The 26,253-nt window shown below is 36.3% G+C and overlaps 1 protein-coding gene across 1 annotated transcript in view; it reads left to right on the plus strand.

Annotated features, from left to right (window-relative positions):
• LOC107741858 (pleckstrin homology domain-containing family H member 1-like) overlaps positions 1–26,253 on the plus strand; it is a 45,835-nt gene that overhangs the window by 4,775 nt on the left and 14,807 nt on the right. Inside the window, exons 2-17 of the mRNA XM_016554665.1 lie at positions 6,768–6,937; positions 14,846–14,908; positions 16,064–16,213; positions 16,321–16,404; positions 16,490–16,571; positions 16,662–16,802; positions 18,509–19,305; positions 20,452–20,530; positions 21,268–21,359; positions 21,520–21,670; positions 21,869–22,005; positions 23,344–23,454; positions 23,561–23,647; positions 24,494–24,652; positions 25,013–25,093; positions 25,298–25,477. Coding sequence (XP_016410151.1) covers positions 6,794–6,937; positions 14,846–14,908; positions 16,064–16,213; positions 16,321–16,404; positions 16,490–16,571; positions 16,662–16,802; positions 18,509–19,305; positions 20,452–20,530; positions 21,268–21,359; positions 21,520–21,670; positions 21,869–22,005; positions 23,344–23,454; positions 23,561–23,647; positions 24,494–24,652; positions 25,013–25,093; positions 25,298–25,477 — 2,538 coding nt within the window. The 5' untranslated portion in view covers positions 6,768–6,793. The remainder of the gene's footprint in view (positions 1–6,767; positions 6,938–14,845; positions 14,909–16,063; positions 16,214–16,320; positions 16,405–16,489; positions 16,572–16,661; positions 16,803–18,508; positions 19,306–20,451; positions 20,531–21,267; positions 21,360–21,519; positions 21,671–21,868; positions 22,006–23,343; positions 23,455–23,560; positions 23,648–24,493; positions 24,653–25,012; positions 25,094–25,297; positions 25,478–26,253) is intronic.

The following is a 26,253-nucleotide window of genomic DNA, read 5'->3' on the forward strand; positions in this document are numbered from 1 at the left end:
TAAAACGCACAACATATTAAAGCTTCTTTGGTGTTTCCATGTTTTCTACAAAACAAAACGAGGGGTTTTGACGTCATTGGCAGGCGACACAATGTCACTATGGACACGGTCTGTATCACTAGTTAAAATTGCTTATTTCTCTGGATTTAAACATTCTTCAAAACATTTGGGATAATGTAAGTACACAAGTCAGCAAAATATATAACACTGTTCTAGTGGTTTTTGGATATTTTAATAAAAAAATCTTACATATTGTGCCTTTAAATTCGACCAAACGTCCATAATAAAAAAAAAAAGATACTAAAGAAGAAAATCAAATGTTAAATATGTTAAAATAAAACTAAAATATTACATTTACATGAAATATTAAAAGATGATAATGAAGTTTAAAATAAAAATAACATTAAAAACATTTTTAAGGCATTTTTCACATTACATTTTTTTCACTAAATTAACATACGGATTAAGAGTGATATTTAGTATTGGTAGTCTGCATAAAATTGATAATTAAAAAATATATAAACTGTTTATTACTGTAATAAGAGACTTCTGTGAACATTTTTGAGTGATGAGGTAAATAAAACGAGAATCAAAGTTTAAACAAGAATCAAATTAAGTTTAAAAAAGTTTAAACTGATTCATGGAAATTAACTTACCAACTATGAGCTATTACACATCTTTGACTTAACACTTTCATATTTCCAGTTGTGACAGTGATGGTGAAACTATTGTGAAATTGCGATAGTTATTGTTATATTAACAGAATTGTTAGTTTTATATTATTGTAAATATTTGATAAATCTTATCTATATAATTGTGCATATTGAATATGTCCTAATCAAGGCATATGGGGAAAGATGCCGCTCTGCAGTTTGAATGTCTGCCGTGCCGGAGACTTCTGGTGTCAGACTGTCTCATTTACCGTTTCACTTCCAACGCCACAGCCATGGCCATAACCAGGGTTTGAAAATTAGTGAGTCTGGTGTGGAATTGTGGTATAATAACTCCTACAAATACAACTCATTATATACACTAAACACTTCAAAAGAGACAGACATGTATGTTTGTGAAAGAAGTTTTCTCTGTTTTGGAGGAATGAACATTGTTAAATTATACCATATTTATTGCATCAAAATTTGGTAATACTTTACTATGGCTAGTGTTTGCATATTTCATTTCATTCTGTAACCTATTTTTGATAGCGTTGATAATAATATCACATACGATAATATCATGATGTTTTTTTTTGCGTTTGCCTTACCAAATGTGGTATTGTGTCAGCAAAAACCTGTCTGTGGGCTTTTTTGATTACTGTCAGTTTAAGTGCCGGCGATGCAGTGTTGCCAGATATTTCTATGAAAACAAATAAAAACTGAAAAACAAATAAAAAATTAACCGAAATTAGTTCAAATATTTTGCTAATAAGATAAAGATAACTTCCCACTTTATTAACTTTCTAAAATGTTTAATTAAGTGGAAAAAAAGACAAGTCCAGAGACGCTTACAATAGTTAGATCTGGCAACACGGCAGAGGCTGCGCCTGTGCCATCACTCACAACTCTCTCGAGCCTTGTTTACTCCGGTTTCGCAGTGATCATTTTCATACCACGGACGCTAAACATTCTTGCAAACTGTCTAAACTCAAATATACATGCAGACACTCGTATGAGGAATTTTAAATAGCAAATTAGTCATTCAGAGAACAAATTTTATTTTTGAACATGAAAAATGTACAGGGGTCCGGACCCATAGCTGGGTACAGCATAGCTTTCCTTTATTGTCTGTTACTGGCCATTCCTGCCTCTTCCAGGCTCTGTTTCCCAAACCCGTACATAACTGGACAGAGAGTTATAGCGTTTTGGTCAGCTTGTGGAATCTCTCTGTGCGCCGCTTCTGTAATTTTTCAGTAGGGCTGTAGTTAAGACCATGCTAATTGCAGAGTGCGACATAGTGCAGTTGTGCCGCTCTGCAGTTTGAATGTCTGCCGTGCCGGAGACTTCTGGTGTCAGACTGTCTCATTTACCGTTTCACTTCCAACGCCACAGCCATGGCCATAACCAGGGTTTGAAAATTAGTGAGTCTGGTGTGGAATTGTGGTATAATAACTCCTACAAATACAACTCATTATATACACTAAACACTTCAAAAGAGACAGACATGTATGTTTGTGAAAGAAGTTTTCTCTGTTTTGGAGGAATGAACATTGTTAAATTATACCATATTTATTGCATCAAAATTTGGTAATACTTTACTATGGCTAGTGTTTGCATATTTCATTTCATTCTGTAACCTATTTTTGATAGCGTTGATAATAATATCACATACGATAATATCATGATGTTTTTTTTTGCGTTTGCCTTACCAAATGTGGTATTGTGTCAGCAAAAACCTGTCTGTGGGCTTTTTTGATTACTGTCAGTTTAAGTGCCGGCGATGCAGTGTTGCCAGATATTTCTATGAAAACAAATAAAAACTGAAAAACAAATAAAAAATTAACCGAAATTAGTTCAAATATTTTGCTAATAAGATAAAGATAACTTCCCACTTTATTAACTTTCTAAAATGTTTAATTAAGTGGAAAAAAAGACAAGTCCAGAGACGCTTACAATAGTTAGATCTGGCAACACGGCAGAGGCTGCGCCTGTGCCATCACTCACAACTCTCTCGAGCCTTGTTTACTCCGGTTTCGCAGTGATCATTTTCATACCACGGACGCTAAACATTCTTGCAAACTGTCTAAACTCAAATATACATGCAGACACTCGTATGAGGAATTTTAAATAGCAAATTAGTCATTCAGAGAACAAATTTTATTTTTGAACATGAAAAATGTACAGGGGTCCGGACCCATAGCTGGGTACAGCATAGCTTTCCTTTATTGTCTGTTACAAGGGCCGTTAAATTGTCCAGAAGTTTACTGTTATGGCTTTGTAGTCTGTCAAAAACATGTATTGTTGGGACATGAATTTTTTTAATGTTCTCTTTTATTTTGTTGTCCCACTATTTGCATTGTATCTTGTAGTTTTATTTTTCCCACCGTCTGAATAGAGATGTTATCTTTAGCCATTTTCTGACTTCGAGGTTGGTGTGCGTTTATGACAGGCTACATTTAAACTCCAGTAACAAGATGATCTACAGCTCATACACCCCGGCGCTTTGATTAGATACACCACAGGATCCTGAGAGCCTTTGTCATAGCAGTTGTGAAAATCTTGCTAGGGTCAGTGACATAAGAGAGTCTATGATAAATAAAAGAAAAAATAATAATAAAAACTTTGTTTAAAACTTACATGGCAAGTTCTCAGAAATGTACTCTTTATATTTATGGTTTATATAAAAAACTTCATGTTTGTCATGTGGTGAAACCATCAAATAAAAAGTAGTAACAAATTTCAGACTTATTCATTTTCTTATAATAAAAATAAAAAAAGTTTTAAAATATATTTTCAAGATAAAATACATAAATTAATTAATAATTAAAAAAAAAAAAAAATTAATTTATTTATCCATAAATATCACTACCTTTTTGAGGAGTTGCACCACATGACTTTTTGAAACCTGAGCTAATCTTGCCTTGTCATATAAAGATCAGATTATCAGACTATTGATACACTGTCATCAGCCTCTCTATCATATAATTTGCCATATTAGTTTTTTTCTGCATGTTTCTGCATTTTGGGTGCACTACATGACAATGATTTGGCAGATATTAATGAGCATTGATTGTTTTTTTTTGTTTTTTTTTATATATGTTTTCCCCGAAGAAATACAAGATTATGCCAAACATGGTTTCTTTTGAAGAAGTTGGTTATTTAAATGATGCCATTTTTTTTTCTTAATTATAAAGTCAGGGCTGTTGTAGCACCAGGCAGTTGTAAAGTCAATATTTTTTACTTAATTGTATTTATAATTTGCATTTCCAATGTATTTTTGAATAAGTTAATAGATAGGACAAAATAACTGACCCGCTATAGCTTCACAGAAGTTACAAACTTTTAAAATGTGAGCTACAAATGGTCGCCTGTTGGCTTTGTACAGGTAAAAATGCTTACAGCTTTGTACAGGTAAAAACCAGTGCTTTCCACTATTCAAGAGCTTGTCTCCTTTCAGCCTCCACATTCTTTATCCCTTTTTCAGGGGAAGAGAGAGACCCCCCCTCCCTCATATTGGTAATGGGACTGTCATGCAGAAAGACTCCATTGTGTGGGCCAGGATCCTGTTTCTCCATGGGCCTGTAATTAAGAAGGGATTGCTTGAGCAGGGATATTTAGGTGGCTGAATATAGGGTAGGGATTGCTTAGGCCACTGGGTAAACTGTCTACACATGCATAGCTGGACTTACCCCATCCCTACAGCCTTCACACGATATATGCATGTGCATATTAGTGTCTACAATGTGTATGTAGAGAGCGAGAAGGTAGCCTTTGTTAAACTGTGTCATCTCTATGAGCAGCTCACAGCTCAAGTTTGCTTTTCAGTGGTTACCTAGGTGATCACTAAAAAGTGAGCTCATTTGAAAGAAGGGAAACAATAAAAGAGAGGTGAAAAGAAACCCCTGGCCCAGAGCGTTTACCACCAGACCTGTGATGTCAACAGTAGGTTCTCATCTTATGGTAAATGTCAGTCTTAGATCACCAAGATATTGGCCTCTGTTTCATTAGACTGTCTAAGTGAATTAAACTCCAGTCCCTGAAACATACAAAAACTAAAACAAAGTTCCTGTCAGTTACACTATTAAGTAATGGTCCACCAATATGGCGTTTTTAATGGCCAATACCCATTCCAATTTTTAGAGAGCAGGGTGGCCGATGTAATGCAGGCATAATACAACTAAATGGTGATGAATAGAAGCCCCTTTGTGCCTTGAAATGAAAAAAATAACAAGGGAATTGCGACTTTATCTTGTAATTTGTGACTCTATCACACGGGTGTGTCTCACACATCCTGAAAAGTGAAGCTGCGGGTTCTTTGATCACCCCCTGGTGGCTGGCTGCAGTACAGGTCATAAACCCCGCCCTCTCCATGTAAACGAATGGGACTTGAGTCAAAATAAAAAAATTAATTCCACTTCCAATACAATTTTCCAAAAGATAGTTTTGGTCATTAAAGGTAGTTGTTATCACGCTGATATATGTTCAATTGTTCGTTTTTGTGATAAGTTTGATTTTAGCTAGTAATTTGATGCTATAAAAACGAGGCGTGTCGTTATGGTTGATTGGGTCTGCGGGAGTTTGGGCGGGAGTTTGATACCGCGGCTCCACCTCACGACACTATTGCGCAGACTCTGGCTCCAAACGAATCTCTACTGCGCAAACTCGGGCTCCAAATGATGTAATTTACTCAAGATGGCAGCAGCCATACTGAGATGCTTTGGCTTCACTTTTCTATAGTGGAAGGAATAGGAGACGCGTCGTTAGGGTTAACCCTAACCCTAACCCATCTTTTTTTACAGTCTATGCTATCACACAGTATGACCATATATATACATCTATAAATTTCACCTTTATTTCTGTAAGTGCAACTTTATTTCTCATAATTGTGACTTTGGCATTGTAATTTTTATTTGGTGTTATTGCGAAAGTATGTCTTGTAATTGCAACTTAATTTTTTGTAAATACAACTTTGTATCTCGCAATATGATTGTATATCTCAAAATTGTGATTATTTCTCATAATTTTAACTTTGTATCTCACAATATGACAGCATATGCAACTTTACAGCTAACAGTATAATTTGGCATTTTTTTGCGAACATATGTCTTGTAATTGACTTAATTTCTCCTAAATATGACTTTGTATCACAATGTGACTTTATCTCAAAATATCTGTGAATTTATTTATCATAATTGTAACTTTGTAACTCACAATATGACATATTTCAATTGTGACTGTTTCTCATAATTGCAACCTTATATCTAATAATTAACAATATCTAACAATTATTTATTTCTAATTGTGACCTCATTTCTCAAAAATATAAATTATCATCTTATTATGATCTTATAAATTATTTTAAACTTTATCGCACAGTCCCTCTTTTTAGTTTTTACTCTGATGCAGAAACATGCTTCCATGCAGATACTATCTACACAGCTGTGCTAAAATCCAGATCATGGAAAATAGGAATATCAGGTAATTTTAAAAATTGGGATGTCAGTCCTGGAAAGGACTGGAAATTATTCCAGTTATGCTCAACTCTTATGTTTCTTAGGCTATAAATGGCCCTCCTTCAGTGCAATCTCTATAAAATGTATTTTCAAATACTTATACAATAATCAGAAATGGCTTTACAAGGTGACTTTTGACTTTTAATGAAAAGGTCTTGGCAGTTCATTGGTCAAAAGTTGTGGGAAGTTGAACCCTGGAAATGAAGCATTGGAAACAGAAAATATAAATTTTCTGTGGACAAGGCTGTTGGTAGATTTTGGAATTGATACAAGGACAATTATAAGCCAGTGTCAGTCTTTTCAAAAATTGTCAGATTAATTGGTCCGGCCTGTCAATTGGTCACTACTATTAAGGTCTGGCTTTGGTTTCGATGGGCTTTCAGTCTTTTTCTAGTTGCACTGTCCAATGGACAATCTAATTTCAGTAGACAGTGGTTCATTTATGTATTTTTTTCCTCTAAGCCTGGGTCCAAGGTCCCACCCCTCCATTGCAGGCTTCAGGGCAAACCTGTTAACCCTGTCCTCTATTTGTCATGCATGCATGTAAAAGTTAATTGTGTTTTCACTCCACCTGACAAATGTCCATCACTGTTACCTGCAGGTTGGCAGCCTGGCACACAGGCACAGATGGCAGAGGTGATGGAGGGTGTATCCACGGCAGCAGTGCACAACAGCAGTGAGGACTGGCAGAAGAGATGCATCGCCCTCGAGACGCAGCTCATGAGGTTTCGTCTGCAAGCGGGAAATATCCGCCACCTACTTGCTGAGAGGGTAAATGAGGGGTATTATGGGTAACACAGGGTCTACCATTCGCCCACTGCATTCCAGTTACGCATATTGGTTTATTTTATGTACATTTTGCACTGCTTATGTATGCACAAGTTCATCTAGCCAAAACAAATATCAATCCCCTTCCCCTTGAATTAGACTGTAACAAAGCCATTTTATTTGACAGTGAACATCACATGCTGTTTAAAGCCAGATAATGTAGTAAACATGGTTTGCTGCAGGGTTGCATCTCATGACTTGCACATGGACTCCTCTACTAATTAACAAGAAACCAAAACATAATACTACCTTTTTATTTTTTTGACATTTACCATGGTATTTTGAAGTGCCTTGGTTGCACCATGTAAATACCATGTTTCTTGAACACTGTAATCATTCAGTACCATGATATATCAAAGCACCGTGGTATTACCACTTGATACATCACTGTGCTATGGTACCACCAAAGTACTTTTTTGTACTGGTGATACTGCTGATTCTTTTTCTCGTTTACTTCTTTTAAAAAGTCTTTTTCTTCAGTCACAGTGGAACAAGTTACTTAGTTTCTCCTCCGTTCTCTCTCTCCTTCCTTCTTTACGGTTTGGTCATGCTGCATTGACCTCAGCGTTTCGTCTTGCAAGAAAAGGTTAACTGTCAAACTTGGCAGGCGGCCCTGCAAGGAAAGTCAGGGGGAAACCACTGACTCGTGTGAATGCTTGAGTGGATATACAGGTGTGTGTGTGTCGGTGTGTGTGTGTTTGATAGACGAGGGATGGATTCCTTTATTAATTACCAGATTAGCAAAAGTAACTATTTTCATATTATATAAGAAAATGGTGTTGCTTGTTTGTGGCTGCTTTGGTAGGGTGTTGTGGGTGGTTGCAGAGTTGGGATGCACCGATACTGGTATCGTATCGGGTCTGATACTGCGCTCCTGTACTCATACTTATTAAAATGCTCCGTTACCAAAAGCCGATACCACACAGCTTGTGAACAGTGCTGTGTCTAGACAAAGAAACACAGACAACAGAATGACAGAGAGCAGAATAGAGTTATTGGAGATTAAGGATATTTATGAAGTACATGTATGTAATTAATATAATGTTAAACATTCAATATTCATGCCTGTAGCTGATGTGAGCAAGCTGAATATGCTGATTGGATTGAGTGAGGTGGCAGCAAAACTTATAGGGGCATTCACTATAAACAACATTTATTTTAAACGTCAAGCATACACAACTTCATTTAAAGCTAAAGTGAAACTAGCAACCTGTACATGTCTCTCTTGTTCAGCACCAATACAAATGTGTGCATGTGTTGTGCATATTTTGCTTGCTTTACGCTAATAGCATTATATGAGTGGCTTTGGAATATAAGTCGCAGCCCATTTCAGATTATAAAAAACTTGACTATTATATTTATTATACTATTATATTTCAGAAAATATGTTTATCACTGTTACAAAATTTATGTATAACGTTCCCTGCGTTTTTACAAGAAAACATATTGTGATTACAGTACTGAGCCGTTGCAATGGAGCAGCTGTAATGTGCTATTAAATTCAAGATTTAATAAAGAAAATAAGATAGAGCAATAAAATGAACAGTGACGGTAACAAAAGCTTGTACAAATGGGCAAAATTAAGTGTGAAAATAATTGAAGGAAATATCTATTTGCTAAATGAACTAAGCCAAATTACAATATTCATATTCTTTTGGTTTCTGTACTCAGTATTTTTAAAAATTACAAATGGCATGAAAATACAGGTATTGGTACTCTGTGCCGGCAAGTACTAAAAATAAAAGTATCTGTATCTGCCTCGTTCTGAAAGAAGTGGTATCGGTTCATACCTATTGCAGAGTATTACTATGCGGCTGCTAAGATGTTCTAAGTGGTTGCTACCATGTTGCTATGCATAATGTTGCTTGAGCATACTCTGTTTGGAGGTAACAAACCTTTCTACTCCAGGGGGGCGAAATAATTCCTTTCAAACATAATGTAGTATTATTCAGGTCACTATAAACTTTTTGACTTTAACTAACTTGCTTAGCAAGATTCTTTTTAAAAAGTTGGTCTGCCATGATAGCAGTTGACCTGAAAGAAAAAACTGACTGTAAAAGAAGACATTTAGGCTAATACCTGCTGTAGCGCCCCTTGTGGCAACACTGAGAATGCAAAGCATATTTGCGTGAATTGTAGTCAGACATATTTCGGAACACAGCAACCCACAAAAGTGAGCTAGCATTGCTAGAAACATCTGCGTTCATGTATTTATGTAAAGTATGTTTCGGACCTTAGAATTTTTGAGGTTTTGCGCTAGTCAACCTCAAACCTTTTTATCCATAAAACCATTTAGTGAAGAATCTGAACACCTAACCATTTTTCATGCATAACTTTCCCAGGTAGCACACATACGTCTGCAAGATGTCTGTTAGAGATTGCTTCATCTGGAAAGCATCTGCTGTGTACAAACATCTGATAGACATCTTTCAAACGTCAGTTTTACATACATTCTAAATCATAAACATCTTAAAGACATCTTCTAAACGTCTATTTTACATCTAATAGGAAACGTCCTATAGATGTATTGCAGATGAGCAAACACTAAAAAATACATCTTGCAGATGTAAATGTAGACGTCAAATAGACATGTACGTGATGTGCTATCAGGGTTGTCTCGATAAACACACTGTGGAATAAACATCTCCTCACATATAAACATTATCAGATCGGTCTGTAAACCATGTGTGTATATGCTCTTCTTGATGTTAATAAGTCCATCCAAAAGCTACAACATCAATTTTGTTTTTCTTTTCGGTCCAAGAGGTAGGTCTGTTGTTGTGTTTTTTTTTTTTTTTTTATATCTGTGGTGGTGCCATTAGGGTGTTTACTGTCCAAACACGCAGACCACAAGGACATTAAGTCTTGACGGCTCCCAATCGTCCTTCATCAGGTTTCTTCCCACTCTGGTCATCGCTCTAACAGCCTTTCGCTCACCCTGACCTCCACACTCTCCTGCTCTCCCATTCTTTCCAGCCTCTCTCTCGCGCTGGATATCGGGGCTCAGTGTCTCATGGGTTTCTGCTTGTTTTGTTGAAGAGGACAAAAGAAAGTGTTGAGGGGTTGCTGCTGGTGCCTGTTTAGAAAGATTCAAACATTTCACATCTGCTTCTTTGGGCGGCTTTAGGAGTGTTTTACACATTGACCCACTTTGCAGAGGAAAAGCTTGACCCAGAATTGTGTGAGGGGTGTGATCTCTCATTCTGACGTCAGGGAATACTTTTTTTCCATTCTGTTCACGTACACATGCCCTTTAGTTGAAAATTGTGTCCCATTGTAGAATGAGATAAAAAAAAAAAAGTGTGTGAGAGCACGTAAACTATGTTCAAAGAGCTACCATACTATGCATACTGTTTCTGCACAATATAATGTGTACTGTGCAAAGTATATGCATTTTCTGTATTAAGAGAATACCAATGTGATGTACAAATTTTTTTTTGCCAATCCTTACAGAATACAGCAGAGCACACTGCAGTAAACACTGTAACCCATAATGCAGTGTGCTTGAATGAGAGTGACTTAAGTAATATCCACCAAAATTACAAAATAGTGCACCACTGTGTTTGAGACACAGACAAACAGAAGTGCTAAAACACAATATGTTACTTCTGTTTCACTTATGTTGATGCGCTGAGCCGCCATATTGGATTCTGAAGTCTGGGTTGTTGCGGTTCCTCTGAGTTTCAAAGTTGGAACTCTGACTTGAAGGGGCATATTGCAAAGTTCCTACTGGGAACTCAGAATTTTTGACTTCAGAGTACAAATGGAACGCAGCATTTTCATGCTGGAGCTGCAGGAAATTATGTCATGGCAACACTGATTGGCTGATGGAACCACAAGAACATGTAGCAAAATAGCAACTAACCTCATGCAACAAAGCATATAAATTTGAAATGTATTGTTGCATAATACATACTGTTTCACACACTGATTTTAATTGGCAGTATTTACATTAAAATGTGCAGTAAGCGGTAGGCTATGCATGTTTTCCATTCTGAACATTGTTACTAATGTCTTTTTATTTGCTTCAGTTGAAAGTGTCAGATGTAGTTGTATTTCAGTTCTGATCGTGTTGATGTGACTTCACTCAGAAATGATCTAGTCTTTATGTGAGTGCCACATGTGTTTGTATTTAAAATGGGAAAGTAGATGTAGAAGATTCAGTAAGTTGGTCCTCATGTTGTATTTGGCCTAGTTCTTCATGCTCTCTGTAGAACAGTCTCGTTTCTAATGAGCTGCCAGACAGGAGGATTAGCTTGCAATAGCAATAATACTTTCTTGCTATCACTCGCTTTCTCAAACTCACCCAATCTCCATTCTATCATCTTGCTCCATTTTTAAATACACCATCCCTTCTTCATTAGTGTTTATTTTCTTGCATAGTTCTCTAATTAATTATTGAGCCATTGGTAGTTTCAGACTTTTGGTGTCTGTGTCTAATATGGTTAATCATTACGTTTTCAGGCAGTAGTTTGATGTTTCTTCAACAGTGGGCACTTATTTAAAAAAAAAAACGCTTCTTCACACTCTCATTAGTTTATAAAGATGTTGAAGAACCTCAGCTTTACTGTAAAAAATGTTATGTTGTAATAAGAGATCGATAGCAGATGGATGCTATGCTGGTGATTTCCACAGTCATTAATGCATAGTTCACATTCTCTGATTCCATATTCTGAAGCAGTGAAGTCAGCTGGTTAAGGAAGTTCTGGAGTTCAACCAAGGAGGAAAGCTTCTTTGCAAGCTTTTTTCAAATAGCAACTGCAAGAGAACAGTTGTTAAATATTTCACATACCTGGTTGTCTGATGCCTGAGCAGCTGCCCTGCCCCCATCTGTTTAACCTGTGGCCTGTCATCCCAGTCGACAGTCTTGGCATTGGCCTTAACCTTAAGCTCAATGTTAAGCCAATTATTTGAGCTGTTTGAGTGATGCTTTTTAAACTAGTGCTACAAAATTCATGCTAATGCAGTGTTTAAGTCTGTAAACTTGAGTCGGAATGATTCCATGTTTAATTTGACATGAAAGAAAACAAGCTGTGAGGAACAGAAGTGTTGTCCATTCCAGTTGTGAAGTTTCCATTTACGTATTGATCATTCAGGCCAAGAAACATCGAAAACACCTAGTTATCTTGCTAACTCAGTAGTTTTAAAGACTTTTGTAGATGCGGTATTTAATTCTGACATGACAACACAGTTACGGAGCCAAAGAAATTCTGAGAACTGCTGTTTTGCTATGCTATGATCATGTTAAAGATCATGCTAGTTCCAACTTTAAATCTGTGTATATACTTAATATGTCCTACAGTACTTTGGCATTGATTGTTTAGCCAAAGAAACACTGAAAACACATCGTTCTACTAGTGATGCATCAAAATTTTGGCTGAATTAGTTCGGGGTGAAACCATTTACCTAAACATTGACATTTTTTAGTGCTTCTCCAATAACGCATTTAAACTCTGTGCTAGGGCTGTGCAAAAAATCGAATGCGATTTTCATGCGCATCTCATCAGTAAAGCCGCTTCGGGTGATTAGTAGTAAATCTCCAGCACGTGCTTTCAGATGGAGCGGCATTTACAACACAGAGCCGTAGTTCACTGACAAGCTACACAAAATCGCGTTCAAAATCGGCAATGAATCGCATGCGATTTTCGCATGAAGATTTGACGAGATTCGCATGAAAATCGCATTCGATTTTTTGCCCAGCCCTACTCTGTGCACACAATATGGATAATCTACAATTGGTAAACATGTTATCAGTATGAACGCATTTCACCGTGACCAAAAATGATGACAGCATAGCAATATGTAAAATTTGTTCTGATGAAATGTCGAGAGGTGACTCATTGCTAACTACGGCTGGTTTACCAGTTGCCAATTACCCAGTTACACAAATTGAATTACCCAAACTTTATTTTTGCTTTTGTTTTCAGTTTTCGGCTAAATGAAAACTTTCATTTCAGTTTTGGTAAATTGGCTATTGCACTAATTCTAAGTACAATATTGTAGGAAAACGGGGGTTGCATAAATTAGATGCGACATAATGAACTAATTTAAACTACACAACTCTAAAATCTGTATCCGCACACAGTTATTGAATGGAATAGAATCAACACTTAACTGACCTCATTTGAACAATGACGCAACTGTCTTTTTTAGAGCTGCTTTACAGCAGAAATGATCTCTGTATGCATCATTGAATCATTATTTTCCTGTTTATCCCTGTAAAGCTGCTTTGAAACAATTTGTATTGTATAAATTGCTGTAGAAATAAAGGCGACAACAGATTTCTGTATACATTGTAAAATAATTTCTTATGTAATTTTTTCCAATTAATAATTTAACAGTTTTTTACACCATCATTTTCATGTAGTTGAAATTAAATGTGAACTCTAATCTGACTAAAGGCTATACTACCTTATCTTGGAATTTCACTGCATCTGTTTGTGTCATTGTAGTTGAGGCCAGTAGCTCAACACTCTCCACTTACCACCAGTAAACTTTACGACATAGTTGTTGAATAGCTCTTAATGCTCAGTGAATCATTGCTGAGTGGGTAAGGCTAGCCTGAGGTCAGTGCTGAGCTTGGGTGAGTGGACACTATTCCCATAGTAATGCGGACTGATGAAATGTCAGCGAAGGCATGTCCTTGTTCATATTTGTCACCGTGTCGTCTATTCATTTCTGTACATTTGCTGACCCTTAGGTGAAGAGTCACACCTCCACACAATGACCCCACAGGCTGCTCTTCTGGCCCCGACACTCAGGGAATGCTCACATGGAGTGCGTGCCTCCTGGGAATCCCTGTACTTTTGGCTTGAGGAATGAGAAAGGGTGGAAAGAAAAAGGGAAAGAACAAAGGGTCATACAGTGGGAATCCATAAGAATGCTTGTCCTCCTTTTTACTGGGTCACTGAGCTCATGAAACATTGAGCACAAGGCATGTCATGGCCGGGACATACAGTGGGTACGGAAAGTATTCAGACCCCCTTAAATTTTTCACTCTTTGTTATATTGCAGCCATTTGCTAAAATCATTTAAGTTAATTTTTTTTCCTCATTAATGTACACACAGCACCCCATATTGACAGAAAAACACAGAATTGTTGACATTTTTGCAAATTTATTAAAAAAGAAAAACTGAAAAATGCTCAGTATTTAGTAGAAGCACCCATTTGATCTAATACAGCCATGAGTCTTTTTGGGAAAAATGCAACAAGTTTTTCACACCTGGAATTGGGGATCCTCTGCCATTCCTCCTTGCAAATCCTCTCCAGTTCTGTCAGGTTGGACGGTAAACGTTGGTGGACAGCCATTTTTAGGTCTCTCCAAATGGCTGCAATATAACAAAGAGTGAAAAATTTAAGGGGGCCTGAATACTTTCCGTACCCACTGTATATGTATATGTATATGTATATGTATATGTATATATGTGTGTGTGTGTGTGTGTGTGTTTTTGCCATGACAAGCAACGAGACATTTCGCTTTCAGTATGTGCAGACGCATTACTTGATGCAGGAAACTTGTCCTAACTTCCCAACTTGGGAGTGGGGTGGCTTGTTTACGTATATGCCCTAACCTTTTCCCTGTACTGTCAGGCCATTATGGTGGTCTTGTTGAAAACCGCAGTGGGTTGTGGGATGAGCGTGCTCAAACCCACACCAGTACAACATGCCCTCAGTATTTAGTGCCGGATTATGATCAAAATCACTTAAGCATGATAGATAACGACACTCAAAGCCAGATATACAGTAGATTATTCTAATAGTTTATCATACATTCATAGTTTATATAACCAACACACACACACATCCTAGCATCAAAAGAACAATCCATGAATCTCTGTTTATTTCTATAGATGCAGGAGTTGGAACAGAGAGTGATAGAGGCTGACCAGCGGGCAGAGAACGCTGAAAAACAGGTACAGTATAGTTGTTGTACCACTATCCCTACCTTTGTTTATTTTCCATAATTTGGATAATTCTAAGGAAGTAGCATCCTGTTTGCCAAAATATTTATTGATATTTCATTAACACTATATAAACTCATTCAGTTGCAATGTGCCTCGTAATACTGTAAATCACACATTGGCTTGTTTTTATCCATTACAATGTCATTTTGCTAACACTGGTACTTTCATAATGTTTTGCTGTTGAAAGTTACAGGGTTGAAGGTATAATAACAGCCTTAGCTAGCAAATAGTATTATGCCAAACCACTTTAGGTCAGTATATTTGTTTTAAAGTCAATAGTCAATATTTTTGGTTTATAAAATATACAATGCATTTTAGAAAAATAATAACTACATATACAATTTTTTTAAGTTACATTTTAGTGTTTTTGATTAAATTAGCTAATATTCAGGTGGAAGAAAAACAAACATTAAATGAATATAAAAATGTTTTATTGAATCAACTGAATCTTTTTACTAAGTATGTGCAGTTGTGGTCAAAATTATAATTATTTTACCAAAATAAGAGGGATCATACAAAATGCATGTTATTTTTTATTTAGTACTGACCTGAATAAGATATTTTGCATAAAAGATGTTTACATATTCTCCAAAAGAGAAAATAGTTGAATTTATAAAAATGACTGTTCAAAAGTTTACATAAGCTTGCTTCTTAGTACTGTGCTGTTACCTGGATGATCCACAGCTGTTTTTTGTTTTGTTTTTTGTGATAGTTGTTCATGAGTCCCTTGTTTTTCCTGAAGAGTTAAACTGCCTGATTGTACTTCAGAAAAACCTTCAGGTCCCACAAATTATTTGGTTTTCTAGCATATTTTGTGTATTTGAACCCTTTCCAACAATGACTGTATGATCTTGAAATCCATATTTTCACACTGAGGACAACTGAGGGACTCATACGCAACTATTACAAAAAGTTCAAAAATTCACTGATGCTCCAGAAGGAAAAACTATGCAATTTTTGACCACCAAATCTTGACCACAACTGTAAGTAATACGAATTGGGAGCACAAATGGCAACTCTTTCTTTAGAATTAGCTGTTTTTTATTTAAAAAAATTATATAAACCACATTTATCTTGAGGACTTAATCAAGATTACCATTGTAGGTCCACATTATGGAGGAGAAACTGAAGTCTGCAAACATGCAGCCCAGTGAATCGGAAAACTCATTGTACAGGCGTTATCAAGAGCTGAACAGTCAAATTCAAGAGAAAGACATGATCATAAAGAGACTTGAAGGACAACTGGAGAATCAGGTAAAGAAAAGTCCTCACAGTGAGGAAGAAATGGTCATGTGTGTCCATTAAACTCTCACTTAAGGACTCATAGAAATGTTGTTCAAAACGGCCCTCTTTATCTGCAGAACTTGATTCGAGCTCAAGAGGCAAAGATAATTGAAGAAAAAGTTGCCAAAATCAAAGACTGGGTCACATTTAAGTTACGAGAGGTGAGTTGAAACATGGAAGTGCTGTGGATCAAAAAACATTAGAGCGTGTCATCTACATTTCTCATTTCTTTTTTGTGTCTTGTAGATGGAAACGGAGAACCAGCAGTTGAAGAAGGCAAACCTGAAGCAGACCGAGCAGATCCTTATACTGCAAGACAAGCTTCAGAGTAAACATACTGTAGTTTCTTTCCTGTTTTCTTTCCTTTTACCATTTGCTTTTGATTATGTTTGTATATATCTCACTGTCTTTCTGTCAGCTCTTCTCGAGAGGCCCATGTCTCCAGCGGTGGATGCCCATCTGGTCCCCTCCAGCCCACTCCATCCTCCCAGCTGCCCTGGGACACCGCCTGCCCAGGAGGAGGGCTGGAGATTGACAGGGTCCATAGCCAACTGTACAGGTACATCATCATCATCATCATCTACCTCAGCATGGTTTGAAGTTTTGTTAGAGCTCTGCGGATTCCATTTTTTTCAGGTTTATTTATGGAACAGTCTTAAAATATTGCTTTATTGTGTAAAACAGTTGATTTATTTAAAGCTGCTGTCCGTAACTTTTTTTGGTTAAAAATGATCCAAAATCATTATTTGAGCAAGTACATAACCAGCCAGTGTTCAAAACTATCGCCTTACTTTAGCCCGATTCACAACGGTTATCTTATAATAATGTTTTCTAATTTGAGTGGTAGGGGTAGGTTTTCGCTGGAAATTTGAGCATGCCGCTGCGTTATTACGTCACTTCTGTAAACATAAAGAAGTTGTCCTGGCTACTAGGCTATCGCATGTGAGGATGCTGCAGGTGGCAGATCGTTAGCCTTTACTCACAGCAGCTAGAATAATTAAATGTCAAAAAATCATTTTGGTGGTGGATTGTAATCCAGAAAGGATTATATGAAACACGTGTGAATTAAATTAAATTATATTCCAGTTTTAAATGTGCTTCTGATTACAGATAACCTGGGATTACACAATTTGTATTTTAAAGACAACCAGTTTGAAGGGAGCATAGTTTGCTTTTTGGGTTAAAATAATTTCTTGGTATGAAATTCGAATGGCATGACAATTAGAGATTAGACTGTACAGAAATTTAAATCTACACGCACACTATACTCATAGTCACGCAATGCTGATGTTGTTACCATTAATAATCTGAGAATAAAGTATAACAATAATAATAATTTGCATTGATATACAATCACTGATGAACACCTTTGGTTTTAATGAGAGAAAAAAAAACTACACGAAGGGTGGATTAGAACCCAGAACCTCAGAAATGCGTGACAAAAATTCTACCACTACAGCGCACATACATATTTATGCGAATTCATGTATTTATTTAGTACTGTGAAGAATCTATATATTAATATTTATATTAATATAGTCGCTTGCAACGTGGGCAGGGCCCGCGTGCTTAATTTTACACTTTGTATTGTTTTAAAGTCCACTTATCCAGTCAGATATGGTTTATTGTAGCGACCATTTCCTGCCTTCAGCTTTAACCAGGCTGTTTTTGATACTGTACATTTAAGATTTCTCTTCTTTCTTCTCCTATTTTATGATTTTATCGTTATTTTGATATTGTACTCAGTTTTAGCATCAATGCTATGCCAATTATTTAAACATTTTTTTTGCAGTTTCCATAAATGTTCTAGGTCAACTGTGTTAATATTCACATGGTACATCATTTTAAAATATAATTAGAATCAACAAAACATATTAGTGATGCACCAAAATTATTATTGAAAGCTGCCTCTTGATATTTTAGCTGAACAAATTTTACACATTGCTACTGTAGCATCATTTTTGGTCATTGTGAGGTGCATCTACACTGCTGACATGTTTACTTGTTGTAGTTTATTGTGCACTCATTAAACATCACTGTTTCCATTGATGATTTTGGCCTGCCAGAATTATTTTTTCTGAAACCAAAAGTGCATTTTTTTCGTGTCTTTTCTGTTTCGGCCCAATATTTTCAATTGCCTAAATTTTGGGGCATCACTAAAACATATAATAATAAAATATTAAATCATCTAAAAAAAATTGTTCAGCTTTTAAGTGCACTTTTTGGATGTTTCACATATGTGTTTATATCTGTTGCAAATTGCAGATAGCAAAAGGAAAATCATGGAGGGTTGTGATTCCGCTTTTCATAGTGCATCTTTACTTCCCACATTACAAGACAAAGGAGACTCTCATAAGTCTAGTCAAGATGGCGTTGACACCACAACCTCGGTAAAAGTGAGCGCAGAGGGGGCGGAGCCTTCTTTTGGAGTGACGCGCGAGAGAGCATTGGGAGGAGCCTCGGACAGAGATCACTCTTCTGATGAACTCAACAGCAAATTTCGTTCCCAGCGCCTTCGCTCTTCTTCCTCATCCTCTTCCTCGTCCTCCTCAGCATATGAGACACCTGGTCCGGGTGGCTTCGACACGCCTACCCCCACTCTGACGAGCCCTCCTCCTGTGTCCCTCTCACCCCCATTAGTACGCCTCCCTCTGTCATGCCCCTTTCCTCTGCCTTTACCCTTGGGCACCAGCATGACCCTGCCCAAAGTTCGCACCCCTCTAACCCCTCGTGACAGCATCCAGCTTGTGAAGAAACACCACAGTCAGCCACAGCCCGGCATAGAGCGCCTTCATCAGATCAACGTAAGTATTGATATCGGAAACTGCACCTCTCCATCCTGCCACAGTCTGGTCCCCGGGACAGTTTCCACACATGGGCTAGAGGAGACGGACATTGATGAAGGGCCTCCAGAAAGCATGGAGGGTATGGTGGAGGCGTCAGAGATGGAAACCCAGCCCACTGATGGAGGCTTATTTGAAGGGTTGGCCAAGGAGTTTGAGATGATGGACCCAGAAGCTCTTAAACCACCTACACCACCTCTGCACCGCTTTCCCTCTTGGGTAAGACAGGAAAGAATACTATGGCTTGTGCCTCAAATTGTGTGGCTTGTTGAGGACAGATCTGCTATCACAAGTTATCAAGTTGGTACAAGCGCCGATTGTAATGTAAATGAGCAGCTGGTGCATTTCTACTTTTTTTTAGCATTATTAAACTTAGTTAAAAGGTATGCACAAAATAAATCACCACAAAAATATAACTTAAAATATATCACTTCCAGTTTGTTGTATTAGTATTTATTTATTACTCATGACTGTTTTAAGTAAAATATTTAATAAAATATTTAGTATTACATATTTTAGTATGCTGTTTGAACTATACACTATCATTTAAAAGTTGGTGATTAGTAAAATAATTAAGTAAAATTAATACTTTTATTTAGCAAGGGCGTGTTAAACTGATTGAAATGTAAATTGATTGAATACATTTAGAATGTTACTAAAGATTTCTATTTCAAATAAATCTTGTTCTTCTAAACTTTCTGTTTAACAAAGAAATGTGAAAAAAATCATCATGGTTTTCACAAAAAGATTAAGCAGCATAACTGTTTTCAACATTGAGGATAAGAAATGTTTCTTGAACTCCAAATCAGCATATTAGAATCATTTTTGAAGCATCATGTGACACTGAAGACTGGAGTAATGGCTGCTGAAAAAAAAGCTATGCCATCACAGGAATAAATTGCATTAAATGATATTAAATGGAAAACAGTAATTTAAAATTGTAATAATATTTCAAGAATTACTGTACTTGTAACTACAATATTACTTGTAACTTGATTAAATAAATGTGGACTTGGTCAGCAGAAGAGACTTTATAACATATATTACTTTAAAAGTGATGAACTAATGGTGCAATCAAATCAAGTACCATTAAGTGTTAGTTCCAAACAAATTAGTAGTTACTCAGCAGTAGTGCAGCCCTACCCAGAATGCTTAGGGTGAGCTTATGGGGCTCTTTTGATTTGGGCTAGCAAGCAACCACCTGATTGCATAGCAACACATAAAAGAACACTCAGAAAACCATTCGAAATATTTAGCAACCACACTGCAACACCCTGGCAACCCACATCACCCTAGCACTACATTGGCAAATTTTGTATGATAAATAAGCATCACTGTTTTCATGTTTCTGTGTGTGTTTTTCAGGAGAGCCGGATTTATGCGGTAGCTAAGTCAGGAATGCGAGTCTCAGAGGTCTATCTTGGAGCCAAGACTATTGGGAGAGGTCAGTCAACCAATCAGTAACAATCACGGATCACTCAGTGTATGTCCGTCACCAGCAACTTGCTGGCAGTTCACGCAACTTACTTTTATAATGCCTCCTTAAGTAATTATAATCAGCAGGACAATTACTGGAAATTCATTGGACAGCAAGTCAGTAAGGGTCAGTAAGATTTTTTTTTTTTCAATGAATAAAATTAATACTTTTATTCAGCAAGGATGCATTAAATTAATTCAAATGAACAGTAAAGACATTTTAAAATTTAGCAGGATTTCTGTTTCGAATAAATTATTTTCAACATTGATAATAACAAAACCAGCATATTAGAATGATTTTTCAAGGATCATGTGACACTGAAGACTGGAGTAATGGCTGCTGAGAATCCAGCTTGATAAATTGCATTTTGAATAATAGAAAACAGTTATTTTAAATTGTAATAATAGTTTTTCCTGTATTTTTGATCAAGTAAGTGCAGACTAATTTCAAAAACATTTCAATTTTACAGACCCCAAACTTTTGAATGGTGGAGTTTACCTGCTATAAAAAAGAAAATAAAATTGAATTGAATTACAAATAAGCCAATTAAATGTACAAGCGCCATATTTGGCCATATTTCACTGGTGTCTGTAAATGGAATGGGCTTATGAAATTATATTGAAGTGCCCACCCAGGCCCTATGAATGTTTACAACTTTGCAGAGTTTATGTAAGAGCCCATGTGTTGTTCCTTTGTTTCTCCAGTATCCACCCAAACTCAGCACTCAACAACTGGCCCCTTCACTCACCTCATTTATAAGAACATCAGTGTGCCTGTGTACTCCACACTTAAAGGGGTAAGATTATATCATCAATATGAGACTTAACTAATTCTTAGCTTACAAGTGTCAAGCTAACTTGTTATTTTACATATCAAGGACTGAGAGAAGTCTTTAAAGTAATACAAAATGTACTTGTCTTTCTCATCCTTGCTACAATGCGCTTCTGTCCTTTCAGAAAGCAACTCAGATCAGCAGTGTCCCTCTGCCAGATGATGACTCTGGGTCAGAAGACGACAGCAGCTCATTGGCCAGCCTGCACACATCCACATTGGTGCCAGATAAGAAGAGTTTCAGTACTCCAGGCAGCCCACGCGCTGTCAAAAGAGGTGAGGAAATCTGTAAAATAACCCACTCTAGGGCTTTCAACGTCTTTTTATTTCACTTTTTTTAAACCATTTTATGTAATTAACTAGTTTATTTAACTGTAATTTAAGTGTATAAATTTTGTTTTTAAAAAGAAAAAAAAACTGTTGAAATTCTCAAAGATCCAGGTTCATCTCTTGGACATGTCTTTTGTCCCGCAGGTGTGTCTATGTCCTCCATCAGTTCAGAGAGTGACTATGCCATTCCTCCGGATGCATATTCACTGGACAGTGACTGCTCAGAGCCTGAGCACAAGGTGCAACGCACCTCGTCCTACTCATGCGAGAGTGTCGGACCGGTACGTCTCTGAACTCCTCATTTGAGCCGCCTCTATATTTGTCTTCTCATCTACATTATCATTCAAAAATGTAGGGTCTGTAAGATGTTTTTGAAATAAATTTCTTATGCTCACAAAGGCTGCATTTAATTGATTAAAATACGGAGAAAAACAGCAACATTGGTAAATACTAGTGCTGTGCAACGATTAAAAAAAATTTTTTAATCGCGATTTATCGCATGATTTTCTGCGATTAATCGCATTGTTATGCACAAAATTCACTAATGAATTCAAAAGTAGCATATTGTGCACTTTTTTCATTTTAAAGTACTGCTATATGAATAAAAATGCAATAACATTTGGTTTGCAAACACTTTAAACAAATAAGGTGCTTTTTACAGCAGTATTCCTTTTACATAGCAGCAGTTAAAATATTTCTTGTAAATCTCAACTTATTACAACTAACATTAATGTAATCAAATTAAATATAAAACCAAAGCTATTTGCCACTGCCAGGGCATTAACATTTTTATAGAAAATATTTTATAGTTTGTTATAGAAAAACAAGTTATGCTCAGAGTCCAGAGGCTCGATCATAAATGTGTATTCAGAGCCAGTGAGCAACGGACTTTCATAATAATAAAAAACTGCGTTAATGCGCGAAAAATAATTCTCGGCATTAATCAATTAATGCGTTAACGCGATAATAACGCGTTAACTTGCCCTGCCCCAGTAAATACTATTGCAGTTTAAATATATTGTTTTTGATTTTAATAAATTGTAAAATTTCATTTATTCCTTTGATGGCAAAGCTAAATTAAAAGCTGAAATCATGCTTGGTGCACAGTTATTATTTTAATTTTTTTGTCATCGCAGTTGGAAACAGTTGTGCTGCTTAATATTTTTGTGGAAACCATGATACATGTTTTTTTTTTCAGGATTTTTTTTTATAAATAGAAAGTTCAAAAGACCAGCAATTATTTGAAATATAAATATTTATACTAGAAAATAAATTTTGAACTTTTTTACTGTCTTTACTGTCAATTTTGATGTCATAATTGAATGCATTCTTGCTGAATAAAATTACTTTTATTAATTTCTTTAAAAAAAATCATACTGACCCAAGACTTTTGAATGGTAGTATATGCATATTCTTTAGTACAGAGGTTTTTCAGATGACATTTGTAACCATTGTACAGTCTTTTCTTACATTTTAGTATTAGTCCAAGGAGCTCTGTAATACTGGAGACAGCTATCAGTTAGCATTCCCATTCACCTCAATCCAATTCATGTTAGAAGGATAGAGTTAGAAGACAGATTGTCCATGTTTAAAGGCTTTGTATGTGTCTTTCAATATAGGAGACTCTAGAAAAGACGGGTTACTTGCTGAAAATGGGCAGTCAAGTGAAAGCTTGGAAGAGGCGCTGGTTCATTCTGAGGAACGGGGAGATCTTGTACTATAAGTCGCCGGTGAGTAGATTTTTCCACAACCCTGTGGTGGTATTTAAGAGATGGTGTGAGGGAAGGAAGTTTAGAGTTACAGCACTTATGATATATGCCTTTGTTCTGCTCTCAGAGTGACTTGATCCGGAAACCTCAGGGCCAAATGGAGCTGAACTCTTCGTGTCATATAGCCCGCGGAGAGGGAGCTCAGACATTCCAGGTGAGAGACACACGCTGATACACCTAAACAGCCTTTAACAAATCTGTCAGCCTCAGGCTTTCAGAAACAGCCTGATATGAGGATCACATGAGTTTCGCTTGCGTTTTGAGGGGATATTCAGCTCTTAAGTGCTGTCATTATTGGGTTTTCAAAGGCGTAATAATAATAATAATGGGGCATTATGTATAATTTCATCAGTCTTGTATCAGTGTAATCACAGTTCGGGAGGAACTGAATATCATAATCATAAAATGTCTTGCAGAATTTATTGTAGGTCATCTGGATGTGTTTTACTGTTACCACATGACATTCCATCATGGCCGAACTGATTTATAATCTTCACATATAATGTGAAATTTTCTGTTCACTTAATAGCCAAATATTTAGATTGCATAGTTATGGACAGGCAGACAGACAGACCTATTCGTTTTTAGTATTTTATTTAGTATCATAATCTAAAAAGTGTTGTTGAATTTATTATGGGTCTGTTTTACTGTTGTTAATTGACTTGGAATATATTCTACTGGGCATTCCATTATGGTAGAAATTATTTTGTGTTTTTTGGTCTATTAAGATTTAAGAGTATATCAGTTATGAGCCTCTTCATTTATGTATGTATGTATTTATTTGTTTGTTTTGTGTTTTTATTTAGACAAAAAAAATCTCAAAATGTAAAAGTTAATATCTGCAATTTATTGGCTATCAGCCATAACATGAAAATATGTATCTGCTTATCAGAATCAGACAGAATTTTAATATCACTGCCATCCTAGTCATAGTATGATTAACCAGTTTTGTTGGCTAAATCTCTGTCCATGTTTTTCCTCATTTGTGTGTTGTTTCTAGTTAATTACAGAGAAGAAGACCTTTTACTTGGCTGCAGACTCCCCAAATATCCTGGAGGACTGGATCAAAGTTCTCCAGAATGTTCTCAAGGTCCAGGCCAGTGGACCAATTTCCATGGATAAAGAAGCTAAGGCCACGGTGCAAGGCTGGCTAACTAAGGTAAGAGCTCACAGGAAAGATCCAGCCTCGCTTAGCCCAATGACTATTCAATTTGGTTTTTAGTTTTACTCTTAAATAGGTATTAGCTTCTGATGTTAGCCACAAACTAACACTAAAAATTCTAATAATTTATCTAGTCAAATCTACAGCATTTGAACTACATCTAATCTAGCATGTCACTGAATCTATTTTCATATCATAACAGTAAGAGTTTTGACATGTATAAAACAGTGAAGTGATGACGATTAAATAACCACATATTTAATATATTGAGCCTGTTTACACCCGGTATTAAGATCTTGTTTTGCTTTTTCTTTCTCTCTCCATATTTCTGATGATGACTTTCATTTTACTTTACAGGTGAAACATGGTCATTCAAAGCTTGTGTGGTGTGCTTTGATTGGGAAAGTCTTCTGCTACTACCGGAACCAGGATGACAAGGTGGATATCTTCAGCTTCCTTCAATTCAGAGTGCTTTTAGTAATAATAATAATAATTAATTTTATTTAATGGCGCCTTTCTAAACACCCAAGGTCACCCGTGTGTATTTTAAATGTTAAAATAAAAATATATATTCAGGTAATTTGTAAATAAATTTTTGCTTATGATGCCATTGTGCTAATATCAAATATGTGTTTGTGGCAGTTCCCACTGGGTCAGCTACGCGTTCGAGAAGCACGGGTGGAAGAAGTGGACAGGTCATGTGACTCTGATGAGGATTATGAAGCAGGTGGGCGGGGCTTCCTCTCCTCTCACTTCACTTTAGTGGTTCATCCCAAAGAGCAAAGCCCCACCTACCTGCTTGTCGGCACTAAACAAGAAAAGGTACCACTTACACCGCAAACACAATCTGAATTTTGCCTAGCATTTACCTAAATGCTGCTTTTTGTTTATTATAATACAATATGTTAAATACTTTATTCATATGCAAATCCGTTCTCCATGAAGGTATGTGATTATCAGTGTTGTTAAGCACAACACTTTGCTATTGCACTTTGCTCAACTTGTCAACAAAATAACATCAATAAAACCAGAAACCGTTATATACACTAGCTTTCGGACCGATATATATATATATATATATATATATTACAATATGTAAAATACTGCATTCATATGCAAATCAGTTCTCTATGAAGGTATGTGATTACCATTGTTACCAGTGTTGTTAAGCTACAGACACTTTGTTATGATGGCAACATGAACATTTAAACAGATCAACTTGTCAAGAACAATATACCATAAATAAAACCAGAAAATATACACCACTGTTCAAAAGTTTGTGGTTGGTAAGATTTTTTAATGTTTTTGAAAGAAGTATCTTATGCTCACCAGGGCTAAATTTTTGTGATCAATGTAAAAACAATAATTTTGTGAAATATTAGTACAATTAAAATTAACGGTTTTCTATTTTATTATATTTTAAAATGTAATTTATCCCTGTGATGGCAAAGCAGAATTTTCAGCATCATTACTTCACTCTTCAGTTGATCCTTCTGAAATCATTCTAATATAATGATTTGGTGCTCAAGAAACATTTCTTAATATCAGTGTTGAAAACAGTTTTACTGCTTAATATTCTTGTGGAAACCAAGGTTCAC

This window comes from Sinocyclocheilus rhinocerous, unplaced genomic scaffold (assembly GCF_001515625.1).
Source record: "Sinocyclocheilus rhinocerous isolate Xijiao unplaced genomic scaffold, SAMN03320098_v1.1 scaffold1157, whole genome shotgun sequence".
Lineage (NCBI taxonomy): Eukaryota > Metazoa > Chordata > Actinopteri > Cypriniformes > Cyprinidae > Sinocyclocheilus > Sinocyclocheilus rhinocerous.